This window comes from Lycium barbarum, chromosome 12 (assembly GCF_019175385.1).
Source record: "Lycium barbarum isolate Lr01 chromosome 12, ASM1917538v2, whole genome shotgun sequence".
Classification (NCBI taxonomy): domain Eukaryota; kingdom Viridiplantae; phylum Streptophyta; class Magnoliopsida; order Solanales; family Solanaceae; genus Lycium; species Lycium barbarum.
The window spans coordinates 74,799,130-74,814,797 of record NC_083348.1 but is presented as its reverse complement, the minus strand read 5'-3'; the positions used below and the strand labels follow the sequence as shown (position 1 = coordinate 74,814,797).

The 15,668-nt window shown below is 36.9% G+C and overlaps 1 protein-coding gene across 5 annotated transcripts in view; it reads right to left on the bottom strand.

The window, feature by feature from the left end:
• Window positions 1-12,776: 12,776 nt before the first annotated feature.
• Window positions 12,777-15,668, bottom strand: part of LOC132622617 (uncharacterized) — a 33,396-nt gene continuing 30,504 nt past the window's right edge. For 3 of the 5 annotated variants that reach the window (XM_060337251.1, XM_060337247.1, XM_060337249.1), the window contains exons 2-3: window positions 13,263-13,482; window positions 12,777-13,127 (exon numbers count right to left, since the gene is read on the bottom strand). In XM_060337251.1, coding sequence (XP_060193234.1) covers window positions 12,975-13,127; window positions 13,263-13,454 — 345 coding nt within the window. In that variant the 5' untranslated portion in view covers window positions 13,455-13,482 and the 3' untranslated portion in view covers window positions 12,777-12,974. Of the gene's footprint in view, window positions 13,128-13,262; window positions 13,519-15,668 lie in introns of all 5 variants that reach the window. The other 2 variants (XM_060337248.1, XM_060337250.1) reach the window with 2 other exon arrangements.

Below are 15,668 nucleotides of genomic sequence, written 5' to 3'. Positions count from 1 at the left end.
TGTTGAGGCGAAATTATGAGTAACACTCAGCATAGAAAAGGATCATAGACCTTCTTTGACCCGTTTGAGCCTTTCTAGCCTACCAAATGACATTATCCCTAGCATTCGCCCTTTGAGCCTAAAGCCTTTTATTTGACCACCACATCATAAGCCTATACCATTTCTGAGTGCTTACATGCACTATCTCTCTCTTGGCCCAACCTCCTTGAGCGTACTAAAAAAACGTGCAACTGCGGATAGAGATCTGAGCTGAAGCTTCAAAAAAAAAAAAAAAAAAAAAAAAAAAAAAAACTCAGTCATTAGGGATCTCGGACATCTAACCCGTTATTTATTTTTATTTTTTACACTCAGGCATACAATCTGGAATTACTATCAAGACCTCGGGCGTGCAACCCACGTCAATTCTCTTAATCCCCACAGAGTCTCGGGCATGCAACCCTAAACTCAAAAAAAAAAAAAAAAAAAAAAAAAGGGGACTTTAACTTGCAAAAGAGGTCGCACAAGTACAAAAGAAAGGGACAATAAAACAAAGTAGATCAGCGTCAGAGCACACAAATACTAAGCACAGACATAGTGCAACGCTTAGGGAAGGATTAGTCACTCCTTACCCAAATAATATCCTACCCTTTTCCCAAGCCTACATTACAACCCCATAACAAGCCCTACGTGATTCTATGCTAAGGTTTCTCTCATTAGTGGATACTTACATGACGGCCAAGCTTATGGTATCACAATTGCAAGCATTGAACATCTTTCTCAGTTTGAGTGTACTTCTCTAGACGTCCCAAAGTTCAAAAATACTGAATACGTGTGAAAAGAGACTTTCTTTCTGGTGAGGGCACTTGAAACATGAGGGTAGGTATAGTTCAGAGTCTTTGTTTGAAACAAAATGAACCGATCTTGTCGATCCTTAGGTATGTCTGAGGTACCACTTGAAGCTGTAGGAATTATCAATAAGTCGATCTTGGTTTGTTGGACGTTAAATAATGGTGAATTCTTATGCACAATACTAATTGTTGGTACCAACTGAAGTCGAGGCATGTTATATCAATCATTGTTATTATTTAAAAAAAAAAAAATTGCTGGATTTTGCTTTCCTGATTTTGCTATTTTTTCTTAATGTTTTATTTTTTATTGTTGCACAGTAAATATAGTTCAATGTTGTTGTGTTGTTACTAACTCTATGAGGTATCCACATCTGGTCTTACCATGAAAGATCCTTGTATTTCTCCGCTGAAGCATGAAATTGGGAGAACATTTTTTAGTAGCTTAAAAAAAAAAATTAAAAAAAAAAAAAAAATCCGCAAGTGCACATCGCATTTCGCGGGAAGTATGCAAATTTTTGTTTGTTTTCTAAACTGGGACAAAATTTTTGAGGGGGCCCTAAAAAATGCCACCAATGGTGCATTTCGAGAGAAAAGGCACGGGCTCGGCAGCCCCACAGTAGGACACTGCATTGGCTCGTCCAGCCCCACAGTAGGACACTGCATTGGCTCGTCCAGCCCCACAGTAGGACACCGAGGGCGTCATAGTCTAAAGTCATCATTCTCATCGCCTAAAGGCACCATTTCATGGCCCAAGGACCTTACCTTCTGCACTTCATTCGCGCCGAAACAAAGGCGTTACCCTCCACACCTGCATTGCTTTATTTATTTATTTTCCAATGCCCCGCGTATGCTCGCGGCCGCATTGCACTGCATCTGCATAAGGCTGCGCACCGACTTCAATGCTGCATGGGTTGTGCACCGCCCTTTTAAAATTTTTGCATAAGGCTGAGCACCGCCTTTCATATGTTACATGGGCCATGCACCGCCCTTTGTAATTTCTGCATAAGGCTGAGCACCGCTTTTCATATGATGCATGGGCTGCGCACCGCCCTTTGCATCGCTTTCATATGTTACATGGGCCATGCACCGCCCTTTGTAATTTCTGCATAATGCATGGGCTGCGCACCGCCCTTTGCATCGCTTTCGTATGTTACATGGGCCATGCACCGCCCTTTGTAATTTCTGCATAAGGCTGAGCACCGCCTTTCATGTTGCATGGGTTGCGCACCGCCCATTTAAATTTCTGCATAAGGTTGCTCACCGCCTTTCATGTGTTACATGGGCCATGCACCGCCCTTTGTAATTTCTGCATAAGGCTGAGCACCGCCTTTCATATGATGCATGGGCTGCGCACCGCCCTTTGCATCGCTTTCATATGTTACATGGGCCATGCACCGCCCTTTGTAATTTCTGCATAAGGCTGTGCACCGCCTTTCATATGATGCATGGGCTGCGCACCGCCCTTTGCATCGCTTTCATATATTACATGGGCCATGCACCGCCCTTTGTAATTTCTGCATAAGGCTGAGCACCGCCTTTCATACGATGCACGGGCTGCGCACCGCCCTTCGCATCGCTTTCATATGTTACATGGGCCATGCACCGCCCTTTGTAATTTCTGCATAAGGCTGAGCACCGCCTTTCATACGATGCACGGGCTGCGCACCGCCCTTCGCATCGCTTTCATATGTTACATGGGCCATGCACCGCCCTTTGTAATTTCTGCATAAGGCTGAGCACCGCCTTTCATACGATACACGGGCTGCGCACCGCCCTTCGCATCGCTTTCATATGTTACATGGGCCATGCACCGCCCTTTGTAATTTCTGCATAAGGCTGAGCACCGCCTTTCATACGATGCACGGGCTGCGCACCGCCCTTCGCATCGCTTTCATATGTTACATGGGCCATGCACCGCCCTTTGTAATTTCTGCATAAGGCTGAGCACCGCCTTTCATATGTTGCACGGGCCGCGCACCGCCCTTTGAAAATTTCTGCATAAGACATCGCACCGCATCTGCCTTGTTTTATTATTGTTTTCTTAATGCCCCTGCGTATGCTCGCAGCCGCATTGCACCGCACCTGCATTTCTTTATTGTTTTCAAATGCCCCTGCGTATGCTCGCAGCCGCATTGCACTGAACCTGCATGCTTCGCCGAAGCAAAGGCGTTACATAGCACGACCGTTCTTCATCCTACACTTGCTAGGACCATTCTAACAACACTGGGGCAAAATTTTGATTGGACGATCAAAATTTGCCACAACATCCATTAGTTATCACCTTTCGAACTACATTAACCTGATTCTCGTGATTGACGAGATATGTAGGAAGTTCTATGCAGAGTTCGGTCACATCGGGACGAGAATCATTCTTTCCCCAGCAAGTATGCAATCTTGCACCGTCCCAGTATCTCGTAGCTCGATACTGGGGGCAATTTTGGAAGCGACGACGAGGGTATGCGAACATTTTTTTTCGGCCCTGAACAATCCTTCCCGTTTTATCATTTATCTATTCATTGCAACCCTACCTACAGACTGAGAGTATTGTCAAAGCTCTACCAACGTCTGGCCTCTTTCTCCGTACATATTCTTTTAACAATTCTTTGTCGAGCCAAAATAGGCTACATGTCAACGTCTTCGTCCGAAAACTCTTTAATCGTCTCCGGTCGAAGAGGGACAAGTTGTTGACACCTAATTTTGGCTCGACGTGCTTAAAATTAACGTTTTGGGGGGCCCTGATTCGTTAAAGAGCACGAAATACATTTTTTTACACATTTTTACATTTCTTTCAACAATTTATTGATGATTATCCTTATTTTAGGAATTTTCTCAATTTATTGTCATTTTTTCAAGAATCATTATTTTGCACATGTACAGCGTAATATTATCATTTTTGTGCAATTAATAATTGTTTCTTAATTTTATAGCAATACATTTTCATATCATAGACATTAAGGTTTATATTTTATACTTGCGTTATTATTTATACATGTATTAATTAACTATATGTTAGTACAGTCTGACAGTGCAGAGAAAATCGGAGTAATTAATTTTTTCAACGCAGAGTAAAATCCGATCAAGTCAAGGTTTCATCATTTTTTTTTAAAAAAAAAGGGATTAAGGTAAGCATTGAGGAGACAAAAGGGTGCAATCTTCTATTCTTTGGACAAAACAGGGGCCATTTTTCATTATAAGAAAAGGAGGGGGTATTCATCTTCTACATAATACACACACACTTAATTTTTTCAGATTTTTAACTCTCTTCCAACAAAAAAAAACCTAAACATTTTCCTTCCTCCCTCACACACGCTATCACACACAGACACACTGATTTTTCAGATTTTTTGCTTCTCCCTCTCCACCCACAAACAGCCTCCCATCTCCACCTCCTTATTTCTCCAACCGGACAGCCCCCATAACCCCCCATTTCATCTCCCTCTCTCCCAAACATTGCTCCATCTCCACAACACCATTAACCAAACGACCCCCCCCCCCCCCCAAACAGCCCCCTCTTTTTTTTTTCTTGTTCACTGCTCCGGCGAGGAGCTTTATGCTCCGGTGAACCGGAGCAGCCAGCCGCGAACAACTACTATGAAACACTCAACTCCGCCTGCTTCTTGCTTCGGATCTGATCGGAAAATACCATTAAAACCAATATATTGGGCTTTGTTTTTCTATCATTTTAATTCTTGTTTTACTCTAAATATTTTAATTATTTCTCCCGCATATTATTTTCAAGACAGATTTGTTATGCTTTTTTTTATTAATTTTTTTTTGGCTTTGTTGTGTTGCTTTTAAAATTACTCTTGAATTGTTAGGTTGATTCTATTTCTACTGCTGTTTTATTGTTGTCTCTATTTTGGTGATACTCCATTGCTGGTTTCGTTAATTTTGTCGTTGTTATTACCTTAGTTCATTTTTTTATTTTTTTTTGGCCAGCTATGCTCGTTGTGTCCTTTTTTTTTGTGTTTTGCTGCTGCTTAACTTTTGTTTTACTCCTTGGATTGATTTTCCTTCCTTTGGCTACTGCACGTTGTTACTATCAATATTCGGATTGATTTTACATTTTTTTAAAAAATAAATATTGGCTTTATGCCCGAAAAAAAAGAAAAAAAAAGACTTTTAGCGGCCAATGCTACTGTTATCTTTTTATCGCATTTAGTTAAATTCATTTGGGCGAATACTAAACCCAAATGGCCGATGAAGAAATTTCCGTCGATTTCCAAGGCCTTTCATGTACAAAGACGGGTTTTTTTTTATTTTAAGTTTATTCATTACTTTTTTTTAATTCATCCGATAATTATTTATTCTCTTACTAACATTTTTATTAAGTCTCATGCAGGCATCCGGAGTTACTTTTGAAGATGACACTCAAAATAAGTTCAAATAGCTTTTTAAACTCTTTGTTTATATATTTTTTTTTTTACCTTCTTAAATTATGCAAGCATAAAATATAGTGAAACTTTACTTTTTAGGGTGCAGGTTGGCGGTATTTATTTATGATCTGCTTATGTGATTTAAATTTTATGTGTTTTAGACAAATTAACATTAGACAGTTATTATTTTTCGTAGCTAATATTCTTATATTTATCACGTTTCGCTAGAGTTTTAATTTAGTAGCTTAGCATACTTAAGTGAATAAATAGGGTGATTTGCCTCAATATTTAGGTTTTAGAATATACTCTCATAATTAATTGATTAGGTGTACATACTTAACTAGTTAAATTAGTTAACTCACTTCGAGTGCAAAAATAATTTCATGTCCATTTTTATACCTTTGTCACATACCCAAGCTTCTAAGTTGCACATAACATTTTTTTTAATAATTATTATAACACATATGTATAAAATACGTATTGCATGATTATTTATGTGAATATTCATATTATTCTTTAGTCTAAATTCTATTAATTTTTGTAAATAATAAAGCCTTTTTACACATCCCTCGTATAGTTAAATTGGTCCAGCCGGGAACCACATTTGTGGATTCTGAAGGATGCCTAACACCTTCCCTTCGGAATAATTTGAACTCTTACCTAGAATCTCACTTATTTTCGTAGACAATGTTAAGCTGCATATATTAATAATTTATAGGTACCCTAGTATACCTTAAATGCTAGGTGGCGACTCTGTACATAATTAATTTTTTTCAGAGCTCCATAAGTTGTGCTTTGTTTAGCCTTGGTAAAAATAGGGTGCAACAAGCACAACTCCAGAATGAGGTGGAACTTGCCAATCTCAACAGACGTCAGAGCATCCTAGCTATATACTTAACCTGCCAAGCAATCTGGGGCTGCGGGCATGAACGCAGCGTCCCCAGGCAAAAGGACGTCAGTACGGACAATGTACTGAGTATGTAAGGTGGTAACAAATCATAATCATAATTTGATTTAGGATAGAAGAAATAACAATTTAACTCAATACCTGCAGCCTTCGCTGGAAGAAACATAAATGTATACACGAAGTCTCAAAACAACATTTAAGTAAATAATGCAATCCAACACACATGCCGCTTCCGACATGTTAACAAAATGGTCCCTTCGGACTACCGCTTCCGGCTAGTATCACAATAGTCCCTTCGGACGGCCGCTTCCGGCATAATAATACTGGCCCCTTCGGGCAGCCGCTTCCGGCTTAGTAATGATGGCCCATTCGGGTAGCCGCTTCCGGCTTAATAATGATGGCCCCTTCGGGCAGCCGCTTCCGGCTTAATAATGATGGCCCCTTCGGGCAGTCGCTTCCGGCTTAATATCACAATTATGTCAACACAAATTTAATCCACAAATATCAATACAAGAAATGATGCTATGGAATGTAAACATAAATCGTAAATGAAATGAAATAGTAAAATCTCGCACCCCCTTCGGAGTGGTTTTGAAAATCGAACTTTATGTTCCCTTTAGTATAAAACTAATTTCCTCGAAATCATTAGTAAAACCATATACGCAACTCAACTGGCACCTTATGGATGTTCCCTTCGGAACAGAATAGGAGTACAATATCAATAAACCATCACGAGGAACATATAGACCTTACTCGTTTAAGAATGGAGTCATATGGAGTACATATAGAACGAATAGCACAAGAATCATGCCAAAGAAAGAAAGGTTTGCCTTACATACCTTTAGCGCTTATTTGTCACACAATATGTATACGCTGCCCAATAATACTTCAACCTATATTAAGACGCCAACAACTATGGTTAACCTACGGGGAGATTCAAAACGTATTCTAACGTTAGTAACTCCTTTCTAGATGTTTAGACGACGCTTTCTCTTGTAGTCAAACCAACTACATACAACCAATCCCACATCAATAAGTATACATTCAACACCAATCCGGACAGCCCACACAATATTCTAAACAGCCCACATTCATAACATGCAATAACGATTCACATACGGCTACAACATTCTCAAGTTACTTCTAATAGTTTGCAGCCTTAACGTTTGCATGTAACAACTTATAACAGCCCATCCAACATACAATATGATGTATACTCTTAACTTATAATTAGTCTTTCCAACTTAATGAAAATACAAGTCCAAAACAGTCCCTAACCAACAACACATCCAAAACAGTCCCTAACCGACAACATAACAATGTTCGGAATTCTTGCAAACGTTTACGAACATACTAAGCCAACCACATACGATTTTTACACATCATTTCATGTCTTCTTTTCATATAATTTCAGTAAGTTATGACCAGCTATCCACACGACAAGTACGACGTCAATTCATACGCAACTACGCTATATCGTCATTTCTATAATCCTTACAACAATTCTCAAACGACTTTAGTTTCAACTCCAATCATTAAACACCTTCATTTCCATCATAAATTTCATGATAATAACAATCAAAATATAAAGTAAAAACAGTTCACTAACTTCCTCACAAAACAGTCCACACACGGTTTCAACATGCTTCAACATCACTTCACATAAAATCATAGATTCACTTTATTTTCATACTAACACAACTTCACCTTTAACCTTCCAATTCTTTTCATTCTTTTTACCATGAGATCTATGATAGTAACATCCATATTTATTAAAGAAAATTAGTTCATTAATTCCACCAAAACAGTCCCCTCGGTCACAACAACATTCCAACACCAACATTCATGATTTTATGCATGTGATTCATGTTCTTCAAGTTACAACCATACTTTAACATCAACACATATAACCTCATGGTTACTATCATGTTCTAACATCATCACACCTTATTTCATACATACAACTTATATCTACTCATCTACATCACCCTTAATGCATGGAAAAGAAAGTTAGATCTTACCTTGACAACTTGACTTCTCTACTTGGCTAGAGTTGGTGACTTGAGATGAAAATGGTTCTTGTTGCTCCAAAGACTATCTTCACGTTTTAGGGACCTTCTAAAGGGTTGAAACACCTTGGAAAGTAATTTTTGGATCAAGACTCAAAGAGCTCAAAAATCAGCCCATTGGCCGAATGCTCTCTCTCGCTAGGCTTAGGTTTTCTTTCTTTGTGTTGTGTAGTTGAAATAAATTGTGATGGCTGATTTCTTGGTCATTATTTGGTTCAACTTTGATGCCTACAAGTTGGTCACATGCTCCACTTATGGCATGATTCATTCCATTAACTTTACACTTAAAATTTTCTAATTTTTTTTCTTTAACTTTCGGCTAAGTGTGTTGGCTGATTTTTCATCTTTGTTTCCTTTCTTCTTTCTTTTCAATTGTTTACAAGACAATCTCATGTGTGGTGAATGATTCACACACCACCCTTTGCCCATTGTAATCATTCCAAGATGAATGATCCATATTTAATGTGAAATGATCCCTCCACCATGTTATGTCTTCCTAAAATAATGTATACTTTTATAAAGTAATGCATGCTTCAATATTCAATTGCATGACTAACCTTTTCCTCCTCCAAATTTCAGCTCCTTGGCCGAATATACATGTATATTTCTTCCAATTTAATTGTCCACAATATAATGAAAGTGTAGTGGATGAATCAACAATTAATGCATATTTGTATGTCTTCCATAATAGCCTTATTTTAAATGACTTTGAGTCATCTTTTGGACATGGCATGTTAATGTTCATATTGACTCATTGTTGCCACTAATTTTTACTTAACACCATAATTAAATAGTTCCTAATTTCCAACAACATTCTTATACTAAGTAAATTTATAACTGATTAGTTCTAGTTTAGAAATTAAAATCTGAGGTTTCTATCTCACGTCGATTCTTTCGCAAATAACTCGACGTATAACAATACGGGGTCTAACATTCTCATGTAATATAGCACTAGTCCATAACTTCATTTTCCACACATAAATTATCATTCCCAATCACCGTCGTCACACTTTTTCGTCTTAAATAATTGTGGGACTTCATTCCTTGTACACACCAAGTTATTCATTTCATGCTTGAATATGATCAAATTCTCCGGGCTTGAGTAAATTTACTCATGTTGGACGGTCCAATTTCCTAGTCCAAAAATACGGGGTGTAACATATGTGGGCCCACAAACGGGCGACGAAAAAGTGCCCTACTATGTTCAAAACACGATTAATATAACATTGTAGTTTGTGCTCCGTATCTAAAACTTTATTATATTAGTGTTTGCTATGAATACAAAGTCTGCACTTTTTTTTTTTTGACATTGTTTATTTTTTTAATATGGGATTCACTTTTTTTTTATATTGCCTGATTTTGTTAATATGTGGTCCACTTTTTTTTCCCCGTGAGTTTGGAGATAGTGGGTTCCACTTTTTTTACTTTTTTTTTTTTAATGTTCAAAACATGATTAATATAACATTGTAGTTTGTGCTCCGTATATAAAACTTTATTATATTAGTGTTTGCTACGAATACAAAGTCTGCACGTTTTTTTTTTTTTGACATTGTTTGTTTTTTTAATATGGGATTCACTTTTTTTTATATTGCTTGATTTTGTTAATATGGGGTCCAATTTTTTTTTCCCCTTGAGTTTGGAGATGGTGGGTTCCACTTATTTTACTTTTTTTTTTTTTTTAATATTGGTTGGTTTGTGTTTAATATGGGGACCACACTTTTTTTTTTAATATTGGTTGGTTTGTGTTTAATATGTGGGCCCACAATTAACATTGTAGTTTGTGTTCCGTATCTAAAACTTTATTATATTAGTGTTTTCTACGAATACAAAGTCTGCACGTTTTTTTTTACATTGTTTGTTTTTTTAATATGGGATTCACTTTTTTTTATGTTGCTTGATTTTGTTAATATGGGGCCCACTTTTTTTTCCCCGTGAGTTTGGAGATGGCGGGTTCCACCTTTTTCTACTTTTTTTTTTTAATGTTCAAAACACGATTAATATAACATTATAGTTTGTGCTCCGTATCTAAAACTTTATTATATTAGTGTTTGCTACGAATACAAAGTTTGCACGTTTTTTTTTTACATTGTTTGTTTTTTTAATATGGAATTCAATTTTTTTTATATTGCTTGATTTTGTTAATATGGGGTCCACTTTTTTTTTCTCCGTGAATTTGGAGATGGTGGGTTCCACCTTTTTTACTTTGTTTTTTCTTTTTTTATATTGGTTGGTTTATGTTTAATATGGGGACCACACTTTTTTTTTAATATTGGATGGTTTGTGTTTAATATGTGGGCCCACAAACGGACGACGAAAAGTGCACCATCCGGTGCTTCTAATATAGTAGAAAAGTACAAACCCTATTTGTCATCTTTACAAGTTCCTTATTCCATGAAATTTCCTTCTTTCTCATCTTCCATAAAACTTACATATAAAAACTAGGAGTTTTATATTTTCACTTGCCTAATTATTTACAGGAGATGAAAAAAAAAGTAGGAAAATTTATGTGGTGTAGAGAACATATAAGAGGTATTTACATTTAGTAATTACACTTTACTTTAATTACATCTGATAGTTAAATGTTGTATTTCAATTACACACGGTAACTAATACAGCAGCATATGATTCCTTTCCCTACATCAAAATTCAAAACTCATCTTCCCCAATTCCTCCTCTCCTCTTCAATCGCCGCCGACGCTTCCGCCTTTTCCTCCACTACTTTCGCCTCTGCGCCACCGTAGCCGGTGGCGGTGTTGCCACTTCAGATCTGAGGGTATTTCTCAGATCTGAGTGTATTCTCCGGTGACGTGTTTGTCGGATGTCAAAAGTTTGGGAGTTGCCGGCTGGAGATTTATCATTGTTGTTGCTTGAGTTGTATTTGTGTTGAATATATAGAAAGAAATGGTTTTTGGTTGGATCCTTACCGGACGACGGCTAGCAGGGGCAGACACGATGACATAGCTGTAGCAGATTGTCGTCGTTGCCGGCAGTGTATTTTAGATCTGAGCGTATTTTATTTCTTGTATCTTAGATCTCAGCATATTTTATTTCTTATATCTCAGATCTGAGTGTGTCTTATTTCTTGTATCTCAGATCTGAATTAATTTGAGTGCAGTCGTTATTTTTTTAGTGTAAAATTCAGTGTTTCTTTATGTATTTTTCGCCTGTATTTCGAAGGAGATTTTTTTGTATACAAATAAATACAGTGAATTTGAATTAGCCCTATATTTTTTTGCACTTATGTTGTTTGAATACAACCGGATTTAAATACAATAAGTTGAATACAGTGTAAAAGTAGTTACGAATGAATACATTGAAATACAACCGAATTTGAATGCATATTACTGTAGCTACAAAATGTAATTAGCGAAAGTGTAACTATGCAAAAAAAAAAAAAAAAAAAGTTAAAATGTAGTCATTTGTGAAAATTTCCCAAAAAAGTATTTACAAAAAACGTGTCCTTTATCTCCGAAGCCCGGAGATCTGCCCCATTAACGTGACTTCGAATGTCAATGGTTTTGTTCTAACAATGTATGCCGATAATTGCGTTATAAAATTATCTCTAGATAATTAAGTTTTTATTTTCTTTCTTTTTTCTTTTCTTTGGATTAATGGTCAAGGGATTGACTATAGAGGCATTTTGACAGCTATAGTCCTGGATGGCCTTTGAGAATACGCCATGGGAAAAAAAAAAAAAATCAGTAAGCTGACGACTCACTCTTAATAAAATGTTTAGTATGTTTTTCTATGTCATAATTTTTACTTACCAACAGATCAAAGATAAACATTTTGGAAATTTCAGCCACCAATCCCTGACCCCATATTTCTTCTCCCCTAAAACCTTTAATAATCAAAGCACCAACTTGTCCAGAAGTGGTAATGGCCAACTTGTCCAGAAGTAGTAATGGCCGACCATCATTTCAGGCTAAAGATATTTAAGTCAAAATAACTGTTACTACATTGATTTCTTCTTTTTTAATCAAAGAGACTATTGTGATATTAGTTGATTTTTTTCTTATACAAAGACCAGCATAACTTTTAACATTTAAATGTGTTTTTTTTAATAAAGCAGCCAACGTTTAAAAAGCAAAGCCATTTCAAAAGAAAGAAAGGACATAGAAGAGCAAAAAGACAGAATAAAGCCTCTGAATTCATCATTTGCACACTCCAAAATGCCCTGCATAATTATGACCACGTAATACCTCTAATTAACACAAATCATATTGGATTTGAGCTATGATCAAAACCCAGAGAGTGACAAAAGATTCATGGATACTCAAGGCTTTTTTAATAAGAAATAGAATGCTTAGACTTCAAAAATTTAGCTCTCTTAACTTTTGTGCCAAGTCAGAAATCACATCAAGAGACAGTTCATAAGTAGCAGCAAAGTGAAAAGACGACGAAATGGCAACGAAAGACAATGAAATCGCGTAGAGTTGTCGGAGAAACACCAAAATATAAGATTTTTCCTAACTTAGTGATAACTAACAAGACATAAGGCAAGCTAAATGATCCCATATCAACGGGCTAGAGCCAGTTTTTAGTTTACACGAGCTTATTTCAGATTAACGACCTATCAATTCCCTAGATTCCTCCAAACTCCAGAAGCATCATGCATTATGTTATAGCCAAAATAATAACCACCACATAAACAATGTATCATCACCTGAATATAAAGGTGCAATGCTATTTCATAGTAACAGCTTTCAAATGTTCCAAAATACTAATTGGCTGCACTACATCAGTCGATTAGCAGGACAAAATTACAAAACTGACCATGAAAGAGTTTCGACAGTTACTGAACTGAATCAGCTGCGGGAGCTGCTGGAGCTGCGGCTGCTCCATGATGGTTTACAACCAAAGGAGGACGTAGAGCTTTGTGATTAGCTAGTTTCTCCTTACGTGCATTGTACATCTCTTCTGTCTCAATGACAACCAATCTTTTCACCTAAGATCAAAATGAGAGATACAAAAATATTAATCTTCATATGGTAACTACAAGAGTACATATACCAGACTAGACAATTAAAGGCAAGACAACTCATTAAATTAGTCCATGTCTATAGCACCACACTATTAAAACCTGCTGAAGCATTCCCCTAACAGTAGGTGTGTTCCATCGCATTACAGTCCGGTTGCATTTGCGAAGACGCAGTGCCTCAAGGGTACGCCTATGGAGCCTCCTAGTGCCTGGGATACCCCTTACGAGGGTTATGTATAGATTAGGGCTCCATGCGACTGGAGTACAAGCTTTAAAAGCGTTGTAAGCACTCATCTCTTCCTGCTTTGCTGCTTCTGCTTTCCTGTAGCAGAACAGAACTTTTCCTTCAAAAGCAGCACTTCAATAAAAAAGAGTAAGATTTGCAGGGATAGTTCCAAAAAGAAAAGGTAACGAACATCTTAGTAAAAAGAGTAGGTTAGCTGGAAATCGGAAATGAATTCTGAAAAAGGAAAAAAAAAAAAAGGAAATAAAATTCACAATCAACATATTATAGAAAAAGTGAGGCACTCAGAGAAATAAAATTCTCCGTCGTGGGAGAAAACTGCATTACAATTAACACAAGTAAAATCATAAGTTTGGGATGTATGCGATCTGCATAGTAGTTAGGTGAAATTCTGCCCCTCAGAGAAGAACTTCCATACAGTAGCTGACTAGAGATAAGAGGTCACCCCATGATTGAAAACAAATTGTAATGAAGAGCCCACCTCTCCCTAACAACATAAACTTATAGATGGGTCAATTCACACAATTCAACATGTCATCAGAGCAAGAGACATGCTGGAATCGAGTCTCACCACTAACCAAAATTATTTCACATACCTGACCCAAGAAAAAAGTCAAGTCCATACATGCAGGGACATACTGCAGACATATTCAAATAAATAAAGTATCCATTCTTTTGACAAAGAAAAAGTACCCATTCTTTAACAGCTGATCTTTTCAATGAGGCGATTCACACGATTAAACACACTCGTTATGAAAAGGGAATTGGAACAACTAAAAACATACTTTTTCCAGAACAATGTACAACAAATAAAGAAGAAAACTATGGAAACAAGAGAACTCAATGTTTTTGTGTGTTTTCGATAGAAGTAGAAGGGATGCTTACAGCAATAGACGAGAAGAAATGTGCATTCATGGTTTTAAGAAGCTGCTCTAGCTATGTTGCTCAGACTCTTCAAAAATTTCAACGGGTACGTGTCGGATTCTCCAAAAGTAGCGTATTTTTGGAGAATCCGACACGGGTGCGGCATCGAAAGTGAATAGTCCGCGCAACTTAGTGCTCTAGTTCTGAAACATGTAGTAGTCGAGCCAAAGCAAGACTTCATTGGCAGACTAAACTAAAATGGTTAAATAACTTAGACAAATCTGTAAAAAGGTGTAGCAAGTCCCAGCTAAACAGTAGTGAAAACAGATTCTATACAAGCACCCTTGAGACTCTTGAATTAGAATATTTGACAAACCCACATTTTACAATAATCACCAGTATTTGATCATTCAAACTTCAAAGGCAAGATAAAAGATGTGAAAACATAACATAATGCACCAAAACTGAGCCTTTCAGTGCTATGAACCAATGATGGGGGTAATCAAGCCTAAACCGTTGAGATTTTACTTATTATCACTGCAATTGTTTAAGTTTAAAAGAAAAAAGATTAGACATGATAAATAGCTTTTTCACTTTAGTCAATTTTGAACATCACTGGAAATGTTCAAGAACAAGTCATTGTAAACATCATTTTCTCAACAATAAAGAGTCTGTTTGGATGGGCTTAAAAAAAAAGCAGCTTATAAGCTAAAAGCTTATAAGCTGTTTTTAGCTTATAAGCCAAAAAAAAAAAGTTGGGCTACTTTTTTTTTGGCTTATAAGCTGCTTTTTTTAAGCTAAGCCAAACAGGCCAACTTATTTTTTTTTGGGCTTATTTTAAGTACAAAATGGCTTATAAGCTGGCCAGCCAAACACTCAAAAAAGCTGAAAACAGCTTATAAGCTGTTTTCAACAACTTATAAGCTAAGCCAAATGGGCTCAAACACAGCTTTTTCCTTTAAGTTTCCCTCTCATCCTCTGATATATAAATACCCATCTCAGCTTTTCATGAAACATCAATGATGATCTCTCATATTTCCCAATATTCTTTTACTATGGTCTCTTTGTATTATTTTTTAGAAGAGTAATTATTGGGACATTTCTGTGCCATTTAGAAATGCTAAGTATCTCCTCTAGTCAAATCAAAGAAAATTGCTTCCCTAGAAGCAAAGAGGATAGACAACAGCGAGAGGGTTACACATACCATTTATCTCTACATGAATATACATAGGCCCTCTTTCGAAATTGAGTGAATGAAACATAAAACAGCTTGAGACCTAACAAGACTTAGGGTCGTTCGAGAAAGTAAATGTATGAATCTTCCTATTGAGGGAGTTTTACCTTAGAAGCTTCAGTGACTCATCCGCGAGAAAAAGAAATATAAGGTCCTCTTGAAAGTG